At 37.3% G+C, this 22874-nt stretch overlaps 1 protein-coding gene across 10 annotated transcripts in view; it reads right to left on the bottom strand.

The window, feature by feature from the left end:
• Nucleotides 1–22067, bottom strand: part of ATG7 (autophagy related 7) — a 116157-nt gene extending 94090 nt beyond the window's left edge. For 8 of the 10 annotated variants that reach the window (XM_085235963.1, XM_085235966.1, XM_085235967.1 and 5 more), the window contains exons 1-15: nt 21921–22067; nt 19081–19297; nt 18790–18844; nt 17219–17336; nt 15345–15422; nt 14701–14817; nt 13018–13167; nt 11576–11664; nt 9976–10097; nt 8952–9042; nt 5749–5893; nt 5019–5177; nt 2600–2794; nt 807–1010; nt 453–568 (exon numbers count right to left, since the gene is read on the bottom strand). In XM_085235963.1, the coding sequence (XP_085092089.1) occupies nt 453–568; nt 807–1010; nt 2600–2794; nt 5019–5177; nt 5749–5893; nt 8952–9042; nt 9976–10097; nt 11576–11664; nt 13018–13167; nt 14701–14817; nt 15345–15422; nt 17219–17336; nt 18790–18844; nt 19081–19258 (1817 nt within the window). In that variant the 5' untranslated portion in view covers nt 19259–19297; nt 21921–22067. The other 2 variants (XM_085235962.1, XM_085235961.1) reach the window with 2 other exon arrangements.
• Between the last annotated feature and the right edge of the window lie 807 nt (nt 22068–22874).

Below are 22874 nucleotides of genomic sequence, written 5' to 3'. Positions count from 1 at the left end.
AGAGACATTTGTGTATCACATGCACTTAATTTTAATTAGGATTTTGAAGTACTTAGCTTATCTTAACGCCTTTCTTGTGACAAAAGTAATGATGACAGCTCATCATTACACTCAAATGCTCTCTTGAGTAAGGGATCTTTTAACAGAAAACACTATTTCTTTTGAAATATTCTCAATATTTTGATATTTTTCAAGTCAGAAAAAAAAAAACTTGCCAATCTCCAAGACAAAACTTTGGTTTGATCATTCAGTTCTCTCTTAAATACAGTTACACTACAGTAAAACATAATACATGATCCACACGTTACATTAATTTATAGGCAACATAATGCATTACAGAACTCCCTTACTTAATGTGTACCTCCTCCTCCTTCTCCCAAAAGATTATATAAAATAACTCTGATTTCTCAAGGAACATCTCTTAAACACCACTCCTCTCTGAAATGACTCACCCTTCTGGATGCTGTAAAACAGAAACCATTAATTCCACTGCAAGAGCTCCGGCTATCATGGCTAATCCAGGTCGACTGACTGTACACTGCTGATCCAACGTTCGATCCCTGGTAGACTAAAAAGATAGATAATTAAAAAAAAGTGAAAGTAATTCTGCTGTTCTTCTAAACAACATATCTTCAGTGACTTGCAATTCATTTCATTTTCTTTCATCTTCCAGGTAAAAGATGAACTATTTCTTAATTCTGTGCATATCAAAAAGAGGAATGCCTGATGAAATGCCATTTAAAGGAAATAAAAATTCCAACAAAAGAGATACATAACAGTCACCATTTGCATAAAAATGTACTCACATCCCCTGGTGCCACAACATCATTACAGAAATAGCAGCCCAGTTTATAGCCAGGGATATTTGAGAAGAGTGATGAACCCAAAAGGTCAGAAGGACCAGGGGCAGTGCTGAAACACGCATTGCCAGTTTCTTGCTGTTTGGGTTTCTTCAGTCCATGTCTCATAACAACAAACGTGTCAAATCCCAGGGCAGCATTGATGACCAGCTATGAGCAATAAAGAGAACAACAAACCTGAAGTGAGCCAAAAGGGGAGGGGAAAAGAAGACCACATGGTTTTATTCACTGTAAATACCAAACAGAAAAGCCCACGCAATTTTCAGTCAGATGAATAACCTAATAACTACCTACTTATCATCCTAGCTGTAACAAAACCCAGATTTTCTGATATGTGGCAAATCCCAGTTGCCAAGCATTAAAAGAACACAGAAGTGTTTCAGAAGTCCTTAAAACATCTTTTTCCTTTGTCTTTCAGGGAAATTTGATACAAATGACTTTTTGTTGCACAGATTTAGGCACATCTGTAGACAACACTGAAACACAAACTCCAAAAGCAGGTTCTAGTTTGCATTTGAAGACAACTTCAAACCAATACACAGCATCTCACTTAAGCGACTGAAATTGCTAAGCACTGATTTGAATCAACATCCCCATATTTATATTTGGCCTAATACTCATACAGTAATTAGTACTGCTATTGGAATAACTTGTTATTTCCAGCTCAGTTTATTCTTAAGTTTGCTGCATATTCTGTACCAAACATTGAAGCTCTGAGTGTTAAAATATTCCAATGCCACTTAAATACAACAATGGTGATTAAGAACAACTTTTCATTTCCTTTGAGATACCGTAAGTAATCTGTTCACTTCACTGTGGTCTGAAATAACTCTTATGTGATAAAGCAACACATCTGTTATCCAAAAAAAAAATCTTTGCTCAGTGAGGAAAGCATGTAATTATTACTTATGGTCTTCATATGTATCTGTTTAGTCACATGGGGAGTAAAAGCAGCTATGATACAAAATTACTTTGTCATCATTTTCCTGACTTAAGGCTGAGCTTAAACTGGCCAAAGGAATACTCCATACCTTATTATATCACATGGAAGGAGTTTTGAAGGGGGTGGGAGTTGGTGCCTTCCTCTTCCATTGCTCAAAGTGCTAGCTCAAAGGGCATTGGCTTGGGGTTGCTGAGCAATTGCTTGTGCATCACTTGTTACATAGGAATATATTTATACAAATAAATAGTTTTTACTTTTTAATTTATAATATTTATACATAAAATATCCTTTTTCTTTTCTCTTAGTAAATAGTTTTAACTCAATCCATGAGTTCTAATTGTTTTTTATACATACTCTTCCCCATCCCATTGGGAAAGGAAGTATGCAAATGACTGTGTGGTGCTGGGCCATCTGCTGGGTTAAACCACACTACTCTGCTTCTCTTATATGAAATTACATTTGGAGATTCTTAAAGGACACTGAGGAGAGACGACCCTAAACAACATGCTGTAATTTGGTCCCAGACCAAACAATCATTTGGATCAGATAACCTTCAGAGGTACCTTCTGATGTGTATCATTCCATGTTTCAAGTTTCTATTTTTTCCCTTCAACATTCTCTTTTTGTCATATACAGAATCTTTGAGGTTACAGAAAACAAGAGAAATTTCTGTATAGTCATAACAAGCTGGTCATTCATTTTGCTTTCCCGTACAGTTCTTTAGGTATATACAGTCGATTCATATGCAGGTGCTGACATGCAGTGACAAGATTATTAGTAATATTTGCTACAATACCTTCCTCTTGCTGGCTGCAATAACAGCAGGAAGCCATCGACTCTCTCTAGTGTCCATTAGTAGGAAAACAACATCATGAGCATCAATAAGCTCTTCAAGTGTAGCCACATCCTTCCGAGCCTGTGCCATTGTAACTTCTGAAAAATTCACTGGATGGCCTGGCATAGGGATGCTCATGTTATAGCCTTCTGAATTCTGGATGGAGGCAGAGAAAAACAACAGCATGTTAAAACAAACTTTTGGCTTAACAGAATTATTCTAAAGTGCTACAGTTTGGCAGAAAGGCAACTTCATTCTTTGCATCTCTCATCAGGAGGCTTGTTAGGTCTAGCAAATCAGCTCCAGGAGACAGCTGAACTACTTCTAGTCCCAAAGGGAACAATGACAAAGCAAGCAGACAGGTCTTGCTTATAATTAAGATTGTGTTAAGTTATACAAAATCATTACCCTGGATTGTCTTTGCAGCTACTTGACACACAACTACTAGATTTCTCTGATATCGACTATCAACTCTGTTACAGTATGATAAATATGAATTATTGCTCATTCTCCTTTCTAAACAATAGCCTTGAGTGACTTTCACGTAATTCATGTAATTAAATCCATATGCAATCTTATATATAAAGAAAGTAACTTTTGAGGCTTGTGACTCCAGGCTTTGGATAACTGGAGGCTTCCATTACACAGCTACTCAAAGAGCTTGTTCCTCTTGCAGAAACAAGTGTCTCTTCCAACTCCTTATTTGGGCAATGCATATTAAGCAGAAAATGGCTCAAGAAATAAATAAGCATATACAATGCAGACAACTAACTTCTTCATAATCACTCTAACACAATCTGTCAGCCATCTGCTGGCACAAAGCAACTAATCCACCTACGTGTCAGAGGAGCAGCCTTGCCAAAGCATCCTTTCTTGTCAGTCTACTATAAAAATCTAAAAATTTAAAAAGCCAAAATTTAAAGGCTTGATGGACCAAACAAAATAACATGGAAAGAGAAGAAAGATTGGTGGAAAGTACATTAGTATGGAGCAAGTGCATGCACAAATCATAAATCCAGGGGAGTCAAATAACAAGAGCAGCAAAGTATACCCCTCACACATTGTAAGTATTCCTGAAGGAAAACAGATATCTCAGCCAACACACCAACGCATATAGCAGCTTGGAGAAACTAATTTGGTTAATATTTGTACCAACAAGGAATTTATTATTATTTTTTTTAATCTCCTACAGGAGAAAAGTAGAGCCCTGAATACTGTATTGATGGATAATTCATGGATAACATATTAAGGTAATATATTGCATATAAGTACTGATTCAGTAAATAACTATAAAAGTTCAAAACCTGTATCAATAAAGCATGTTCATCTTAAAGCACTGTTGCTGATTCCTTCTTGTTACTGCAAGTTCCTCTCCAAATGACACTTCTGTTTTTGTAAGCCTTATCACAACCCCACGATTCCACGGCACAGTCTGGTCATTTGCATTCCTGGTTGTTTTTAAACAGGAAATCTCACAATACAGGTTTCTGATGTTTTTCTCTACACGCAAAATTATGCTTTCTATAATGTTATTTGGGATTTCACAAACAAATTTTATTTCTTCTAGTTACATTATTCTTTCCTAATATTCCTAATTCTATTTTCTCAATTTTTTTTCCTCAATTTAAAAAAAGCAAAAAATCATGTTTCAATCTGAGCATTATCTTAGTGCATAACGTGACACTGTAGACACACACTATTCCATATTTGTTCTACTAAATATTCCTGTAGCTGAGTACCACCAAGGAACAATGATACTGTAGCACAACGAGGTTAAAATCTGTGAGATTATATATATTCTTTCATGACTTATCAGAAGTTCTGAAAGTGAAATGCCTAGCATATTTTCATATTAAAGATCATTGTTTGATAATTCAATATTAATTGAACAATTGCTTAGTACTAGTACTGACATTCAAAGTAATGGTAATGATAGGATCAACACAGAAAAATAAAACAAAAACAGAGCAATCCTTGGGTCAAACTAAATGAACCTCAAATCTCTGGAATGGATCTTTTGTAAAGCTCATTCATAACACTAACCACCAAAAGCATAACCAGTCTGTGTTTCACCATCTTAGAGCTCAACAGCACTCTGATCAGTAACAGAGTCAGAGGTATTTTAAATACAGAATTGCACAGTAAATATGCACTACTCATTTACTTGTTAATGTCACTGGTCAAGATAATGCTTGTCAGTTAAGATCTGCCAAGCATAAGTCCTTTATCAAAGGCAATCTCAATTCCAAAGCAAAAAAATGAACAGTTGATGGGTCTTCTACCACATCAACATGAAGGTCTTAATAATGAAAAAAATGAACTTTGCATACTTAAAGTCACTATTACTCTCTTATTAGGAGATTTTAAATATTGATCTTACCACTCCTGGAAAGATTTTCTGAAGTCTTTCTGCTGCTGCAAGTGCCTTAGGCTTCCCACCACTGAGACAGTCTTCAAATTCATACAGTGGCTGTCGCACTGGGTTGGAGTATGAAATCCTCGCGTTGTCAACAAATGTAATCTTCCTGACTCCCCAGCCCTAAGCAAGAAACTAATTAATATATTAAATACAATGGGTTTAGTCAAATAATTTTGAGTCTCCAATGACAGAAACTTAAGAGGCACTTCGCTCAATTTTTCTAGAAAGATCAGCTTTTGAAGCTATTCACAGCAATAACTCTGTACTTGCACTTAATTAACAGAACAGGTAACTTCATCTGTCCAAATTTATTACTCTGCAGTAACCCCTTAAACTTTAATTGAGAGAGATGTGGTAAGGATTCTTGGAAGTAAGGATCAACACAGCTACTTCACATGCTTCGTTGTGAATTTGATTTTATAAGCTTGTTAATTTGTTCCAGAATTTTTCAATCCTTTAACGTAAATTCAACATCTATTCTTACCATGCTAAGTTTCTCTTACTGTTGTACTATAAGCAGAACTCCAAGCCATTTCCATTCCCTACAGATCTTCCCTGCAACTTATAATGTAAATTATAATGTGTACATTAATACAGAGGACAACTTTTTCCTGATGTGCCATGGCAGCTGCTCAAAAAGTGATAGAACTATTGAGAAACAGCAGATTTGTATGATTAATTCAAGACTTACCATCAAAGTCCTTGCCACACTACAACCCAGAGTACCAGCTCCTAGCAGCAGACACTTGGCAGACACAATTTTTTCCAAATCAAGAGTAGGAACCAACCGCCAGCACATCAACTTCAAATTAAGATCCACTGATGATTCTGCTAACCTACACCACAAGACAAATAGTAACACTGATGAATATTGTGGAGGTTTTTTTTGTTTGTTTGTTTTTTGCTTCTTTCCAAACAATGCAAAGACCTATTTCAACTGTTTGGGTTGTTTTTTTTTCCCCAAAAAGAAAGAAAGAAGTGGAATAGACCATTCACTCAAGGCACATGCCAGTAGTTCTCATAGCACCTTTTCCTTTTCACCTTGATTTCAGTTGCCTTTTGCCTCTCTCTCAATTTTGCTGTTCGTGACAACAGAGCCGTGTTTTCATTTGGTCTCCTAAGTTATTATTCTGGATCTCTCTTTTTCTTATTCAGGTCAAACTCACTAGATCTGAGATCTACTGTTCTACCATCTTTCCATTATACGAAGGCATTCGGGCGCAACAAGAATGTACAATTTGTGGAGAAGAATGGGCTAAGAGAAAGGACTGCTTTATTTTCCTAATAAGAAATAAAAATCATAAGGCTGACATATCTAACTTGAGCTTTTCCTTCTGCAAAAGAACATACATAAAACGTTCTTACATATATAGAGAGGATAAAGAAATACTTGTACTTTCTTGTGAAGAGTGAAGCATATCTCAGCTTACAACAGAATATATCATGCCAGCAAGAACATCAATACATAGTTTAAACAATTCAACACGTGTGTGATGTGAAAGAATTAGTCTGAAAGGCTCATCTCCACTTAAGGTGGAAATCAAAAGACATTTAAAACAACTTTCTCTGTTGTTCATCCACTTCTGAGACAACACAATGCTCTGTTCTGAGGAGCACTAGCTATAAATTCTTCTAACCATTCTGCCATTGAGATATCTAGGTACATACATAACACAATTACTCTTTTGCTAGATTGCTTACTAGCTATTAAATATACCAGATATATTCTTTGAAACTTTCTCTTGTAAGGAATGTGTTGGCTAAACATCACTTAACAACATTCTTGTAAAAACTCTGCACTGCTTAAAAAAGAATAGCAAATCACTACTGTAACAACAATAGAAGTCTGCAAGCAATGGACAAGGGTCTGCATGCTGTGCTCGTCAAGATCTGCACCAGCAGAGATGATCCACTATTTCATAGCTGCTGTGATGGCATTATTGCTAGGAGAACATTGGCCGCACAGACCACATTTCATCAGCCTGAATAGATATTGTCTGCTCAGGTTGTCTTCTCTGGTCTGATTCCGGAAGTTCAAGCCTTCAGTTTAGTCAGCGTGGCAACGTAGCCAGAGATGATGCTTTGCCAGGGTTCCAGGAAATCTGGAAGGATCACCACTTCATTATCCCAAAAGACAGTATATATCAGTTCTTGAACTTTCTCTTTGATGAGTAATTCCCATGTTGCCACTCCAGAGACTGATGTTATGACTTTGGTTCATAATGGTGACACCAAATAGCACCACCAGTAAGAATGCAATCCAGCCTTATAAGTCCTGAGAAACATGTACATGCTGTTCTTCCTGTTCCTGGGCAAGTATTTATGGGATGCACCTGGCACAAACTTTACGATATTCCAACATTACCACATTGCTTCCAACACAGTGGAGATATTATTCAGTTCTGTAAGCAGTTCCCTGGTCATAAGCTGCCAATTCACATGGATGAGTTGATTAAGACACTGCCATGGTTTTATGATTCTTGGTTATCGGTGTTCCACATCATAACATCATGTAGTACATTGGGAGTTAAAGACCTAATGCTCCAGTTCTGGGTACCTGCCCCAGAAGAGAAGTAATACATTCCCCAGAGGACTGTTTGCTGTTCTGTTACCATTTCTACTCAGAACAAAAGATAAAAGCCATTCGCGGGTCACTAGACCTTCCCTTTTGATCTCAGCAGCGTGTGAGCTCCCTAGATTGTCTCACCTCACCATCAGAGTAAGGCCTTCAGCTTTCAGACACTCTCATTTAATTTATTAGATCCAATTCTATTTATATTGTACGATAGTGCGTTACCTTGCATTCCTACATCTAATTCAGTAAATTAGTTTGTTTCTCCTCAGATTGTTGCTGCTGTTCTTTTAGGCCCATCTCTCTACCCTATTTCCCTTTCACACTGCTGTCAAAACTGCAGAAACATACCACCCACAGTTTGACTGCAGTAACATCCACCTTTGGTCTCCATAAATGTTCAGCAAGCATTAATAAATATTAGTGGATGCTATTTTTTCTGCATGGAAGAATTCAGCTACACCACTTTGCTCTACACTTCCACGTCAGACATCATTTTTGTCAGACTGTCCCTCTGCTGCCATCTGCCACATGGCAAAAAAGCATGATGGAATACTGGCAGGAAGTTTCAACGTCTACCTCTGACATCATGGGCCAACACAATAAAATAGAAGGCATTAAGTTTGGAGCAGCCTTCTCAAGTAGGGAAAGTGAAAGTGTTTACAGAAGGAATCAGAATCCCTCACATGAATGTTCACCAATGTCTATGAATACATTGTAAATTACCACAATTTAAAGAAAAAAAACCTTAGCTTACTAGATAAAATATTTAACTTAAATCATTAAACCAACACGCTCTCACAGCATCAGAAAGGCAAGCACACACATGTAGACAATGAAAGCAGAAGCACCAAAAGACTGTAAAACTAACCCATTTTCAGTCCCTTGCTGGTATATTACAATGTGCAAAATAACAAAAATTAGTAAGGTCATGTTTTCTGAGCTGCTTCCTGTCACATCATAACACTTGCAAAAGGATGAACTGTCCTCCATATCAATTTTCATTATATTTAACCTGCAGACTACAGGATTCATTGAGAATAGGCCTATAACACTGCATTAAATCTTAAATATAACGTTTTTGATATTTTAAGCTAGAGTCACAAACTGCAGAAATGTCTGCTGTTTACAGTGCACTCTGCTCTAACAAGATGCAAATCTGCAATAGGACCAAAGATTACACAATATATATTACTGCATAATCTTCAACACATTTAGTGTATGCCTTGATTGAGACAGAATGCCTGCATTCCACATTTCAACTTGTTATCACTAAAACCCAAGAAAAGAAACTACAGAAATTTAGAAGATGAAAACCAAACCTTTTGGGATCCATACACTCACTGAGATTGACCACTCTTGGACCCATGCCTCCCTTCTGGTTTTTCTCCCATCCAACAGCTTTTGGACAATCTGTTAAATGAAGAAAGAAGGAAAAACAAATGAAAGCCTTAATACCACAGGACAGGAAAACAAAGTTCTGTTTGATTTAAACTTACTGGAAAAAAATTAATCCTTTAAGTAAACCAGCTGCACCTTAATCTAGTTTATGCAGCTACACAAGTGTTGCTGGATTTAATACGAGACGCCTAATGTGCTGCTTTTGCCTGCTTAGCTTGTTTTATATCTAAGGTGGAAATATCATCATCCCTCACCAAGCCTCGTGATCCTGAACGTCTAACAGATCAGCATGATTAGCTCTCAGTAAATTCAGAACTTGCTACTAAGTTTTGCCTGCTTCAATCACCTCACCATGTTCCCTAGGTTCTATCTGTAAATTCAGTAGAGAATTACACATGCTATTTTTTACAGTAATTAAAAAATTCATAGCTATTGCATGTAAAGCACCCAGAACTTCCTAAAAGGTAAGGTAGAAAAAAGTTCATATCATTCTGCAGACAGAAATTTAGTCTGAGTTTGTTCTAACGATACAAACTGATTGCTTAAAAATACATCTGTCTACCTCACAATAGGACTGAATGCCACTATTTTATAAACAAACAAAAATATGCACAGATTCACTATCATGAGCATTTGCAGAGGGACTGTGTAGAAATTTAAGACTTCATTTTAAAACCACTTCATATAAGATACTATAAATTGCTACCTGACTTCCATATCTCCACAGTAACTTTTTCCTCAGATGTTCTCCTTAAATCCTGCTTCTAATTCAGTAAGAAAGCCTATTCACCTTTGTTTTTTAAAGAACATTTGAATAATTTTCAATTTATTTGAAATAACTTAGCGTAAGCAGTGATTTCACACAGTGTTGTTTTTCTTATCTTCATGGTGACTGGGGAGAAAGAAAGAGAAAAGGGATTTATTTTCCTCTTTTAAATAGATTACCTGGACCAAATGCTCCTTGTGGAAGTTTTATTTCAAAGATAATGCTGTGCGTTATGTCTCTCACCCCTTGCATGGTCCTGTCTCTGAAGCAGAGCACTTCAATTGACTGGAGAATATCGCCCCTGGCAATTAAAAAAAAAAAAAACAACAGAAAGAGACATGAATTTTTGCCCCCATAGAAAAGGAACTTATTTTAACACTACTACACAAAGTTTCAGTCTTTTGTAGATTCTGAATAAGATTTTTTCTGTTAGCAGCGGAACACTACTGCTCTCATTGGCTACAAACAGTTGTTTAGCACATGTAAACAATCACACTCTGCTGAGACAACTCCAATGAAGTGACACTAAACAGTATGTCCTCTGTCATTTATTCAGTGCTGCTGGACAAACTGTATCAAAACATATAAAGCGACATGACATATACCTGCACTTCCCCAAGGCAAAAGTAAGAATTTTTTTTAGTTCTTGATGTAATAACCTTGTTCCTCCTCACAATTCAATTCCAAAAGTCAAAGAATTAGAGCTTTAGTGCCTAAAAACCAACAAACCTTAGAATGGATAAAGCACTCTGGGTACTTATACATCCTTCAGTCCAGAAAATTCTGTACCTGAGCTTTTCTCCTTCCTGACGTGCTTTCTGCAATAAAATGCAGAAGTCGGGACTATGAACATACAACCTCATTACGTTATTGTTGCAATAACCGTATTTTAGTTAAACAACAGTTTTATAGTCTAGTATCTGAAAAACATCTATCCAACAAAAAATAAATTAGAAGGTATGCTACAAGAAAACCTAAGAGCATCTGATTTTCAAAATTTAGGTCTGCTATTACTTGGCACTAATTAATTACCTAAAATCATAGAATATTTCAAGCAAGATTTGAAACAGCTAGAGCCTCAAAGAGGGTATCAGCAGGTTCTGAAGCATGTATTTCCAGATACATTTACACAAATGAGGATGAGGAATAACAGGAATTTATAACTGACTGAAATAAAAAACAGCTGTTAGTCCCTGAAAGCACTGAAACTGCTTCTAGTGTTTGTGATACTGAAGCTGTTTGTGATAGCAGGCAAACTATCATTAGGAATACCAGTAATCATATATAGGAAAATAATGACTCGTCCAATTGATGATTAGAGTCTCTGGCTAAAGAACACTTTCTCAGGAAGTGGCCTTTATCTAGATGACATCCTCACTTTGGAGGCTGGCCCTTAAATGAGCCCAGGGATGGGTGGACACAGGGTCCATTCCTGGTCACACAGGAAGCACAACTGAACCACTTGCATCTGTGCTTCCTGGGCCAGCCACCCCCTTCACCAGGTGCCATGACATAACAGTTCCACTACAACAGTTAAATACAAATTCAGAACCACTGAACACAGGTAATGTCAAAGTTAAAATTAGTAGGTTTTTGCCTTTTGTGTTTTTTTTTTAATTATTATTTATTTTCCTTCATATATATTTCCTTCATATATATTTTTGAGACTGAAGTTAAGCTTCAGGTGCACGATGCAAATAAATTGCCATGGATAAAAAAATGCTTAATCTGATACAAATCAATAGCATATGTATCTGTGGAAAATAATAAAAGAGATACCATTTATGTGATGCCAAGATCAGGAAATTTCGCAGTGGCCATCCTGGATAGTGAGATAAATTACACGGATCATAAACTCCAACTGTCACCTGCAAATAAAATTGCTCTGAGAAGTCATCTATCAATACTGATACTCAGTTCACACTAAAAGTTACCTGGCACTTTTAACGTAAAATATTTGGACACAGAATGAATACATATTTTACATTTTTACATACATTTTCTGCATGGTCACACTAGATTTCAGTAAAACATTTGCTAGAGCTTTCAAAGCTCTCATTTCAGCTTCTTCATGAACATTCACACATTTCACTACAGTATATTAGCCTTTCTTGCTCTAAATAAGGCATTGTGAGGAAAGCCCAATAACAGAAGCCTTGTTCCTTAAAGAAAATTCTGCATTGATTTTGGGATGACCCAAAACTGAAAGGGGTCAATCCAACATGAATTAAAAGGATAAAAAACAATATAAAAACAACTGAAAGCCAACCCTTTAAGATGAGACAAAACATCCAGTTCCTTTATATTATATATTTCATCTTCAACCAGTGTAATAATTGATGCACTTAAACTTATTTACTTTACATTCACTGCAGAACTAAAACATAACCAGAAGTCAGAAAGATGCCTACAGTCTACCTTCAGATATGCTGAAAATTTAAACTCAATTCAACACTGGGGCTACCTGTCTCCCTCACATCTACAGAGCTCTTCTTTTCCAGTTCTTGTTTCACTTATTGATAAACTTACAGCAACTCTTCTACATCAGTGAAGATGCCACTAAGAACAGTCTGAAATGAATTATACCAATCTAATGCATAAACACAGGGGAGGCAAGGATCCATTCCCCTGTCCCTCCTCCAGCCATACGCTGCTGCTGCTTTGCACTTGCTGACTCAGGAAGGCATGAGACCTGTTAAAAAGTTGACCTTGTTCAATAAACTAGCAGTACATTAACGCAGCAACAAACACATTTTTCTTCTAGGGGAGCAAGATCAACTGGCTCATGGAAATACTGACAAATTTCAGAGTCAGCTCATTCAAGAAACTGCATCTGATAGCTATTTGGCAGATTCCTTCAAAAAAGAACATTTAAGAAATGTGTTCCAAATGATTACAGATTTATCTTGCGTTAAACTATCCCTATGTTAATTAAGTGCTCTCTTGCCTGTGACCCACTACTGCACTTACACTACTTCTTAAAATCTCAATTTTTAGTAAAAAGAACATGCACAACTCAGACTTAAAGCTGCCCATTAATTTGATGCAACTTGGCTTCTGGATAACTCTTGACACAGAAGTCAAGCCAAGCTGGTTATCAGCTATTTACGCAATCTATTTAATGGCCAACAAATGTGCCCAATTCAGTATTGCATGTATGTTTCAAATCACTTGTAAATTAAGTACATGCAGGTTATAAAAAGATGCAAAATGCTCATTACCTTTCCCCCTTGGTCTTGAAAGAAACCATCCCATTTTTTGAGTGGAGATACAACCACAGAATTGTCATGATACTTGATTAAAAAATAAGGTAAGGCTGTAACCCCTTCTGACTGGCAAAGTTCATCATACGCTTTCTGAAGTGCTTGAATCTAAAAGCAAAAAGACAATTGAAAGCAATAGTTATAACGCTCCTATAAGGAAACACTGAAATGTATCCTTATGTTCCCTTCCCGGAAGCGTTCAAAACCAGGCTGGAGCATTCTATGATTCATTCTATGATTTGGTGCAATTGTTTCAGAATTCAGGAATGCTATCTCACTCAAGTTATTACAGAATACAGTGTATTCAGAAATTTTAAAGTCTATTATTACCACAATAATAAACTAAAAAGTGAGTTGCTAAAGCTGCAGTTATCAACACAAATTTGAAACACATACGCTGTAACTACCGCAGCAAACTCATCTATAAAAAAAAACAGAACAATAAAATGAAAGCTCATTCTAATAGTCACAATAGCTTGATAAGCAAGTAAGTCTACCCCCTCTATTACTAGCAAAAGTTCTCTGATTTGTTTCCAAAGTAGGACTGCAAGACTACAGGTGTTCTGTCTGTGTGCTGGCAAACATTAATCATGCTATTACACCATAGAAACTTAATCACTCTTTATTTTGTCACCTATTTCCAAAGTTTAGTCAAATTTTTTGGAAAATGACAACACTGTTACAGTGCTTATTACTACAGAAGTAGTATAAGGGCATTCTGGGAATAAGGCAAGTATTTTCCACCGGAAAAAAAGAACTGAAAACTGTTTCTCATGGACTACTACAACATCAAAAAAACACTTCAAGTTTCACATCAACTTCTGTCACAGTCAAAAAAGGTATTTGGAAAACTTGACTTTTTGTCCTTTCACGATGAAATAGGAAACAAACTACAAAACCTTGTCAGATGCTCTAAAAAACTACTCCCTATAACATTTTCCTTGTCAAATCATACATTCTATTAAGAATTTTGTTATTTCTCCTGTTCCTTTTAAAACCTTTCATTAAACAATGGGAAGTTTCAAAAATACCGTGTAGCAACTGGACAGATAAATACAACAGAAAGGCATTACAACAAAGGTGCAACGACAGAAGGACCAGCACAACAGAAAGGTGCTATAAAGGAAAGGAAGAAGATTGCTCACCTGGCTCAGAAGATTCCAGTTTCACAGGGGAAAACTTCACCAAGGAGCGATCTCCAGAAGAGATCCTTCCCCAGTGGCAGTGAGCCCTTCAATGAGGTCTAAGAGAGGTGCAGCCAGGCTCCACCTCTTCCAGTTCCACACCTGAATTACCTTCACCTGTGCTCCCAGGGCCTTTTGCCCAGGTGCTCAATCAGTGGTTCAGGCCAAGATTCAGTAGTTCCCATACACACAGCTATGTAACTACCTCCCCTCAAGAACTGTCTGCCATGCCTGCATCTAACTTAAAGCTGAGGTGATGTTAAGGTGAGAGATTTTGTACAGAAAAAAAGGGGGCAAACTAAAAGTGAGAATAAGAAAAGTGAAGATTTTAAAAGGAATTAAATTTGAAAATCCAGTATACTAACAGATAAAATCCAGTATGCTAACAAAAATACTAAGCTTTATGGCAAGAAATCTAGTCAGTGCTAGAGTTGATAACATTTGGTATTTAGAATACCTGATTTAAAGAGAACTTGTCACCAAGACACACCGGTTTCTGAACTATATGTATCCCATCAGGGAAGCAGAGAGCAGGGTAGCAAAACCAGTAATAGAAATGATATTTTTTCAAATCCTTGGGGAAAAAAAAAAAGAAGATTAGATAACAAACATAAATTAAAGAAAATTTCTATTCGTACTAACCATAGTTCTTATTTGACAAGTCACTGTCGTGAATTGAAAGAAAACCAAGCATACTAGATGACTTCTTTCCTCTACATACACTTCTAATCAGGACTTCAGCAGACAATGTGCATACAATACTTCAGTGTTAGAGCTTTGTGCACTAAAATTGCAAATATGTTAAGTGTGAGAGCTGCTCTGCTTTTACTAATATTTGTAAGGCAGTCATATTCAGATACATTTTGCAATCTCAGATGGTATCTGCATTTTTTAAAGAATACACTACAAAATCTTTTATATGTGTACATGAGAATGGCCTCAGAATTTTTTTTTTAATTGTTCTGAGATATTTTAAAATGTCTGAGAATGACTTAGAATGACCCTGATAACATGAATACAGTAATACAAATACACAAGTTCTCCTAAGAAGAAACTACTACTTCATTTCTATTTAAATGCTCTGAGATTATCATTACTCACTGCGAATGTCAACAGCAGGAACCTGTTCAAGAGCATAGGGTTTTCAAGTGCAGCTCCAGATTTTATTGATTCCCATATCTGCAATTGACAGTTGAGGCAAGAAAGAGAAAGGACTGAGAAACAAACAAACAAAAAAGTATAAGAACAGCCATACAAGTTTTTAGTTCTTCCAGCTACAGAAAAAATACTGACATCAATGTTCCAAGGAATCCATGTGATGTTTTCATGTCTAATCTCATCCAAACCATTATCAATGCTAAAAGAACAAAAGGCAATACAGACATGTACTAACACAGCAGCTACAAATGCTGGGGAACATTAAATGCAACAAAAAAACTCCAACAGTCTGTCATGCACATGAACCATTATCACAATAAAGAACATGATGTATTAGCAGCATAGCCTTTTATTTTTCTCTCCTTTTTCACTCATGGGAGCTACATATAGTAGATACATGAATAAACTACTATGAAGTTCGGCTAAAACAGTTGAGACAATCAAGAAGGCAGTGCACTGCACGCTCGTGAGACAAGATGCCATAATACATACATGAGGAAGGAGTGTTTGTTCTTTGTCTTAAAAAAAGAATAATAAACAAACAACCTGTAAGAGTGAATAAAGCATTCTGACCTTCCTCAACTCTCTGAACATAATTAAGGTAACTGTATTGTGTCTGTCATTAATTGGACAGTGTACTATGCTACACCAGGCCTTGAATGAAGATATACATGAAAACTTTGTTACTCAGACAGCAGGCAGCCAATAAATTTAATCCAAGGAATCAAAGACCAGTCAAAGTATAGCACCTCAAAAATAAAAAAAATAAAAAAAATAAAAAAATAAAAAAATAAAAAAAATAAAAAAAATAAAAAAATAAAAAAATAAAAAATAAAAAATAAAAAATAAAAAATAAAAAATAAAAAATAAAAAATAAAAAATAAAAAATAAAAAAATTAAAAAAATTAAAAAAATTAAAAAAATTAAAAAAATTAAAAAAATTAAAAAAATTAAAAAAGTTGCCTTAGTTAGACTTATTCTTCTCCCTAAGCCATGGCATTTAAATTAGCTGGTTCCAGAACAAGCAGATAAGCCCCTTCCTTTGGCAGTCACCTTTCTCTTGCCTTATCTCAAACTTCTGGCTGTTTCCCATCACTTTGTCACATTGATAGATGGACTGCAGTAATTCACTTTAAACTAGACACTTCCTGATTTCTGGATGCTGTAACAAATTAAAAACATGATCTATAGAATGCAAGTCACTGGCAGCTCTAGTACCCATTGAATTTAAAACACAGCTTCGTAGAAGCCTGAAAAAAAAAAAAGATCTCCAAGCATAACTATCAACTTGCTATTCTCTTGCAAAGAATAGTAAAGAAGCAAATATCAAACTTCTCTCACTATAATAAGTTAAATCCAAACTATATGGGTGAGTTTGGACAGTCTCTCTAATATTTGGGCCAGAGACTATAAAGCAATTCACTGGCTATTTCTAAACTCTCTCTTTACCAGCATAACAATCAGATCAACCCAATGGAATGTGATACAGGTGGTGTAATGACAAAGGGACTAGCACGAACAGGAATGTGTTACAAAGGGAAAGGAAAAGCGCTCACCCATCTCTGAAGATCTAGGCTCACAGGGAAAACCCCACAAGGATGAGATCTCCTACCAGAGATCCTTCCTCAGTGGCAGTCAGCCCCTCTATGAGGTCTAACAGAGGTGCAGTCAGGCTCAACCCCTTTCTGTCTCACAGCTGAACTGCCTTCACCTGTGCTCCGAGGGCTCATCAGATCCCTTCCCCAGGTGCTCAATCAGTGGCTCAGGCCTTTACTCAACAATTACCACTCAACCAGCTGATTTGATTTTAACATTACCTCATTTGCTTCTTTTTCCAAAAGTGATTTTTTATCACAGGACTTGAAAGCCTCGAAAGTGTTGGTATTATACAATGTTCCGAAAGCAGGACAACAACGTGCTGGTATTGGAGCATTCCTGAAACAAACAAAAAAAAAGAACACTGGCAATTACGTACTAACATCTTCAACGTGATCAGTAATAGTAACAATTGCTCTCCTATGGGGTAAAATTGTCCAGAAACTGGAAAACAATGCAGCATAGTAACAAAAGCTAATGAGAGCTCTACTGATAACATTTTTATGATCATAATGCTTTATTAAATATGGATTGTTATAAGAATCTGTGCAAGAGAGCATCCACATTACGATTTCAAAATTCCTGAGGAATCTGGGTTTTTCCAGCAAGGCTGTACTGAATTAGGTTGACAAAGTTTTTTAAAAATGAATTCAAACATAAACAATTAATGATAAATGTGATTTACACTAAGAAAGAATTAAGACTGAACTTTACATATTAATACTTCATTCACATAAAGAAATACTCAGTTAAAAAAACTAAGTTGAAAAGGACATCACAAAGGAAGTCTAATCTGGACAGATGCCTGAGTGTCTTTCCTAGTTTGTAATGTCATCAGCTGGATTTGTAGCTGGATTAGCTACAAATTTTTTGTAGCTAATTTAATAGACCTGATTGATTTAACTCCTTTAACATCATTCTTCCAAACTGATCATTTTGATGTTCCCATATCACAGCCTTCTTCCAAATGCACTTTACTGAAAACACTTTCAGTATAACATCAAAAAGTTCTTAGATAAAAGTTGTGTCCTATGAAATTATCTTAAAAAACACTATGCCTTGCTAGAACTCCTAATATCCTGAGAAAGCAGAGGAATTCACTTCTGAAATTCCAACTTTGTGATCCATCAATTTAAAAAAAAAAAAAGCACTGACTATGAAGGCATCCGTCCAGATCCTATGTTAGTTATACTAATTTAGGCATTAGCTCAAAATGAAAAGTGAAAGGAAAAAAAAAAAACAATTTCCTCTCTCATCTCATTTTTGTTGTGTACACAGAACAACTCTGTTCTAGCTTCACTTGGGAATAAAAGCAAAAATAGGAAATTTCAGTCAAAGGTTAAATACTACTTTCTAAGATATTATAATGTAACAACCAGGATTGTAAAAGCTATTTTCAGATCTTAATTCTAAGGAAGAATATTTAGTTTATAAAGATATTTAGAAAGCTTTATCCAGAAATCAGATGACTGAAAACATTATTTATACAAAAGTGCCTATGAAATGTGGGAAAAAAGGGTATTATATAAACTTATATAAACACATATAAACACTAAGTGAAACTGAGATTTGTCTGTGTATTTTAAGCTTGACCCTTCAGATGAATACACTGCTTCAAAAACAGGGAGTTAGTACTCCGAGTCACAAGTCTCTCTCTGCAGTTATAAAGTTCATGAGAATGTGAATTGATCTCTTATAGAATTTTTCCAAGTGATACTCTGTCATAGCATTAGTGTTATGCAAGGAAAGCTTCTCCACATATGAATTAAGGTAAAGCATAATACATACTTACATATCAAAGGCACTAAATTCCAACGTCAAACGAGCTGGGAAACCTGAAGGATCGCCTGGCCAAAAAGAAGCAACATGCATCTTTTAAACTACAATACATATATTTTAAAATTAGAGAAACTAATCTAGGGTTATAAGACACCCATGGACACACCAGAATTCCCATCTCATTCAGCAGTGCTCCTAATCCTAGCAATGTTTCACCAAAATACCTAAAACACTTTAAATGAATATTTAGAGGAACAACAGGAGAAACCCAAACTACTAAGACAGACATTCAGTTTCTACTTACCATTGTAGTAGTATCCTTTGATAACTTTTGGAGTCTCATCTAATCGGTACTCATTGAGCTTCTTCTGGGTTAGTTCATGCCAGAATCCTACGTTCAAGGCACTACTGAAGGGAGCAAACTGCAGCTTCGAACTTCCAGGATCCACAGGATGGCGGGACTCATTGCTGACTGCTGCCATGATTGTAGCTCACTATTAAACATACAGGCAAAGAGAATCCTGTAAAAGCAGATAAGCTGTATGAGCTTATCTCCAATGACCACGTTACACTTAACTACTTAAAATTTCTTTTAAATACACTTCGTTACGTGTAGCATAAAAAAAGTCTTCCTCTTCTGAAAATTTAAGAAACTTGGTGCAATGAAAGCAGCTTTCACAGATTTTCTTTATGCTTTTTGGAACAGGGGAAAAGAAAAAGATGTTTTCAATTTCTTAATGACTGCCAAATCACCAGCTTCTTCTTTGAAAGAATTTCTCCAATTAATCAGAAAGGCACAGTCATGTTTTTCCTTTCACAATACTTCCTCAAACAGTCTTTGAGGTAATCCATGTTATTGTTTCTAAGAGTATTGATATGATCTCCTTTTCCTACCTTAAAGGCTTTCCTTACTTGTGGGTAAATTGTGAAATGTATTCTTCTGTTACACATCTGATGTGTTCCATTGTGGTAAATATATGGTTCTGTCACAATGTCTTGCTTTAACCAGAGTAGGTGATATTTTTTCTCGCTTAATTTCACTTTTTCTTTTTTTTTAGTTTTTATTTTTAATAACTGGAACTTGTGTTATCATAAGTTTTTCACAGCTTGTTTAAAAACACCTTCTCATATCACTTCTATTAGCATAAAGAAAGTGTTCTTGGAAACTTCACTATACAATGGCTATACACAAAGTAGAGCTAGCCACATGGCATTTTCTGATCATTTTAATAAGACTTGTTTTTCCTGCATTTAAGATGTAGAAGTCACATATACTTATGTATTTATAACCAGCTAGTTTAAATTTCACAACTACATAAATCTTAAACCTTACAGAACTTATTTTTCAAGAAAACAATACTAGAAGAAAAAATACAGATTGCTCACCATAAGACAAGCAAACACTCATGCGTCACATGGGCATTAGCAATAACTGAGTCACATTGCATTGCATGTCATGCCAAAATGTCTACAATAAAACTTTTTATGAGAGTTTCATTAGCTGCCTAATCAAAACCAATCCATAAACACCCTCTTCTCTTCCTACTGGTTTGTTTTCAGAAGCAAATTCAGGGAAGTATTACTTAGCTCTTTTTACAATTAATAACAAAAAGCAACATGAAGTCAACGCCTACTTTGCCAGACAAGCTTTATTACAATGAGAGATTTACTCATTTTGAATTATTTGTTCTTTTTCAGCCTTTGGAGTAAGTTCTCATTTTATTCCCCTTCATGACACGCCCAACAAACTGCACTGCCAAATATTTTAAATGACCAAGAACCCAGATGACAACACCAAGCAGCCACGTACCACGAGCTGAAAATACTAGCCTAAAAGCATCCACTGCAAATGAACTTCAAGACCCTACTTAATTCCCTTATTCCTGTACTTAAAGAGCTGCTGTTATGAAAGAGGACCTCACTATGCTACGCATATGCGAACAGAATAGAATAGACAATCATTTCTGATCTACTGACACTTTCAAAAATATAATTTTATGCATTTGCATGCAAATACTCACATGCTTTCTTACACAAGATCAGTACATTAAAGTTTGTGCAACAAGTTACATATAGATGTGTTGTAGGTATATTTTGTAGAACTCGCAGATAGAAACCCATGGCTTCTAACAGTCACGAGGAGAATGTGAGGAATAAAGAGACATCAGAAATCTGGAATTTCACAAGAGTTCAGCTGCAAAGTGAGCTTGAAGCAAAAAGATTTACCAATACACTTTAGAGATAACTCCTGCGTTCTGTAACTGACAGGAAATCTAACAAGTGCAATGAGCAACAATAGCCAGAAAAAAAGCACAAGCCCTTGCACTTGCTTTAAACATGCAAGCATTCAGACGAGTCTAATTGCAAAATATGTCCAGAAAAGCACAGAGCAGGTGTTTCAGTAACACCTCTCCTGTCCTTGAGGGAGGACATAATCTGCCATAAGAACACGATTAGCAGTTATATATCCTCTGGAACTATCATGAAGTTACAGGTTTTAAACTAGATTCACAAAAACACCTTAAAACCCACATTTTCTATAAAATCCCACTCTGTGTTACAGAATAGAGAATATTCTGAAGACCTCCTTTCTATGAGCAAAGGCAAAGCACTACCTAAGGTGCTTTTTCAGAAAAGCTGAGCCAGACATTGAGCTTATCTGATGCTTGTTATCAGTTATTATTTTTGGAGCACGCTTTCCTATTTCTAGGATCACAGCAGGGCTGGTTTAGAAGGCGCCTCGCAGCCCCCAGCCCCACCCCTGCCGTGGGCTTGCTGCCCCCGAGCTCGGGCTGCCCAGGGCTCCTCCATGCCCTGGGGCACCTCCAGGAAATATTACTACCGTCACGCCTTGCAGACGAGCTGCCCGCCAGCTGCCAGCCCTGAGCGCGGCAGGCGCCGCCCGCGGCGCCCCGCACAGCCCCGCAATGGGACGCCGCCTCCTCACTGCGGCACCGCGAGGGACGAACTCCCTCCCGCCCTCCGTGGCAGAACCCCAACTCCCGCTCTGGAAGCGAGACCAGCCCGGGACACGGCGAGCTCGGGGTACGCAGCCGGGAGCCCGAGCCGGCATGCCCTCAATGCCCCTCAGCTACCGCCGCCTTCCTCACGTCAGACGGCCCCCGACCGCGCACGGCCGCTCACCGGCTCCAGCGCGCAGTACTTCCGGCATTACCAGCTGACGCGAAGCGTGATGATGCCGTGCCTCCATCATGTGACCGCGGAGGGAGGGAAGGGAGCGGGCGTGCGGCGGAGAAGCGTCCATTGGCCCCGCCTGAGGCGGGAATGTCAGTCAGCGCAGCGCTGCTCCCTTGTGGCGGTGCGCTGTGGTGCGGAGTAGTGCCCGTGGCAACCCAGCCCAAACCGGCTGATTCTGAAGGTTCTTTTCTGTGCCGTCCTGAGTGTGCTCGCTGTAACAACTGCATGAATGGCGAGAAGATACGAAGTACGCTCACTTTACGGCTCGTGAAGTAATATGGACTTACAACCCACCCTCTGCTTTGTGATTATGATTGTTATATCAACCTGCACAAGGATGCTATGCTTTGAATATGGCGCTGATGAAGTGTTGAAGATTCCAGATTTATCAAGCATATTTAGTCAGCTAGATCATATAAATGATAAATGATATAAAAGCATGGTGGCTGAATGCTGGAGACATTCCCAGTTTTATGTCAGCAAATGTCCTCAGCCCAGTTATGCCATCTGTGACACTTGGTACTGCAGCTGCTGCCAATATATGTAGTCCCTAACACGATATAGGCATCGTCTCTGAAGCCTTTACCTTCATGAGACCTGGCAAGAGAAGTAATCTGAGCAAGGGATGGACTCAATTGGTCAACAAGCTGTCTTAAAACCCAGCTTTTGGGCACAGAAAGCCGTGCTCAACAGGTAGAAAAAACAGCCACCAGCGGGTTATTGGGGTTTTCCAGGCAGGTTGAGACCTGTGCTGGTAATGTTTAACACTCCTATCATCAGGCTGGATGAGGGGAACCCTGCTCAGGCCTCTGGATGACACCACAGTGAGGGCAGCAGCTGAAGTGCTGCAGGACTGGGCTCTGTGAGGAGCCTCAGCACCCTGCTGTGGCTGAGAGGAAC

Source organism: Meleagris gallopavo, chromosome 14 (assembly GCF_905368555.1).
Source record: "Meleagris gallopavo chromosome 14, MGAL_WU_HG_1.1, whole genome shotgun sequence".
Classification (NCBI taxonomy): Eukaryota; Metazoa; Chordata; class Aves; order Galliformes; family Phasianidae; genus Meleagris; species Meleagris gallopavo.
The sequence above is the reverse complement of the archived record's forward strand: the minus strand, read 5'-3'. Positions and strand labels throughout refer to the sequence as shown.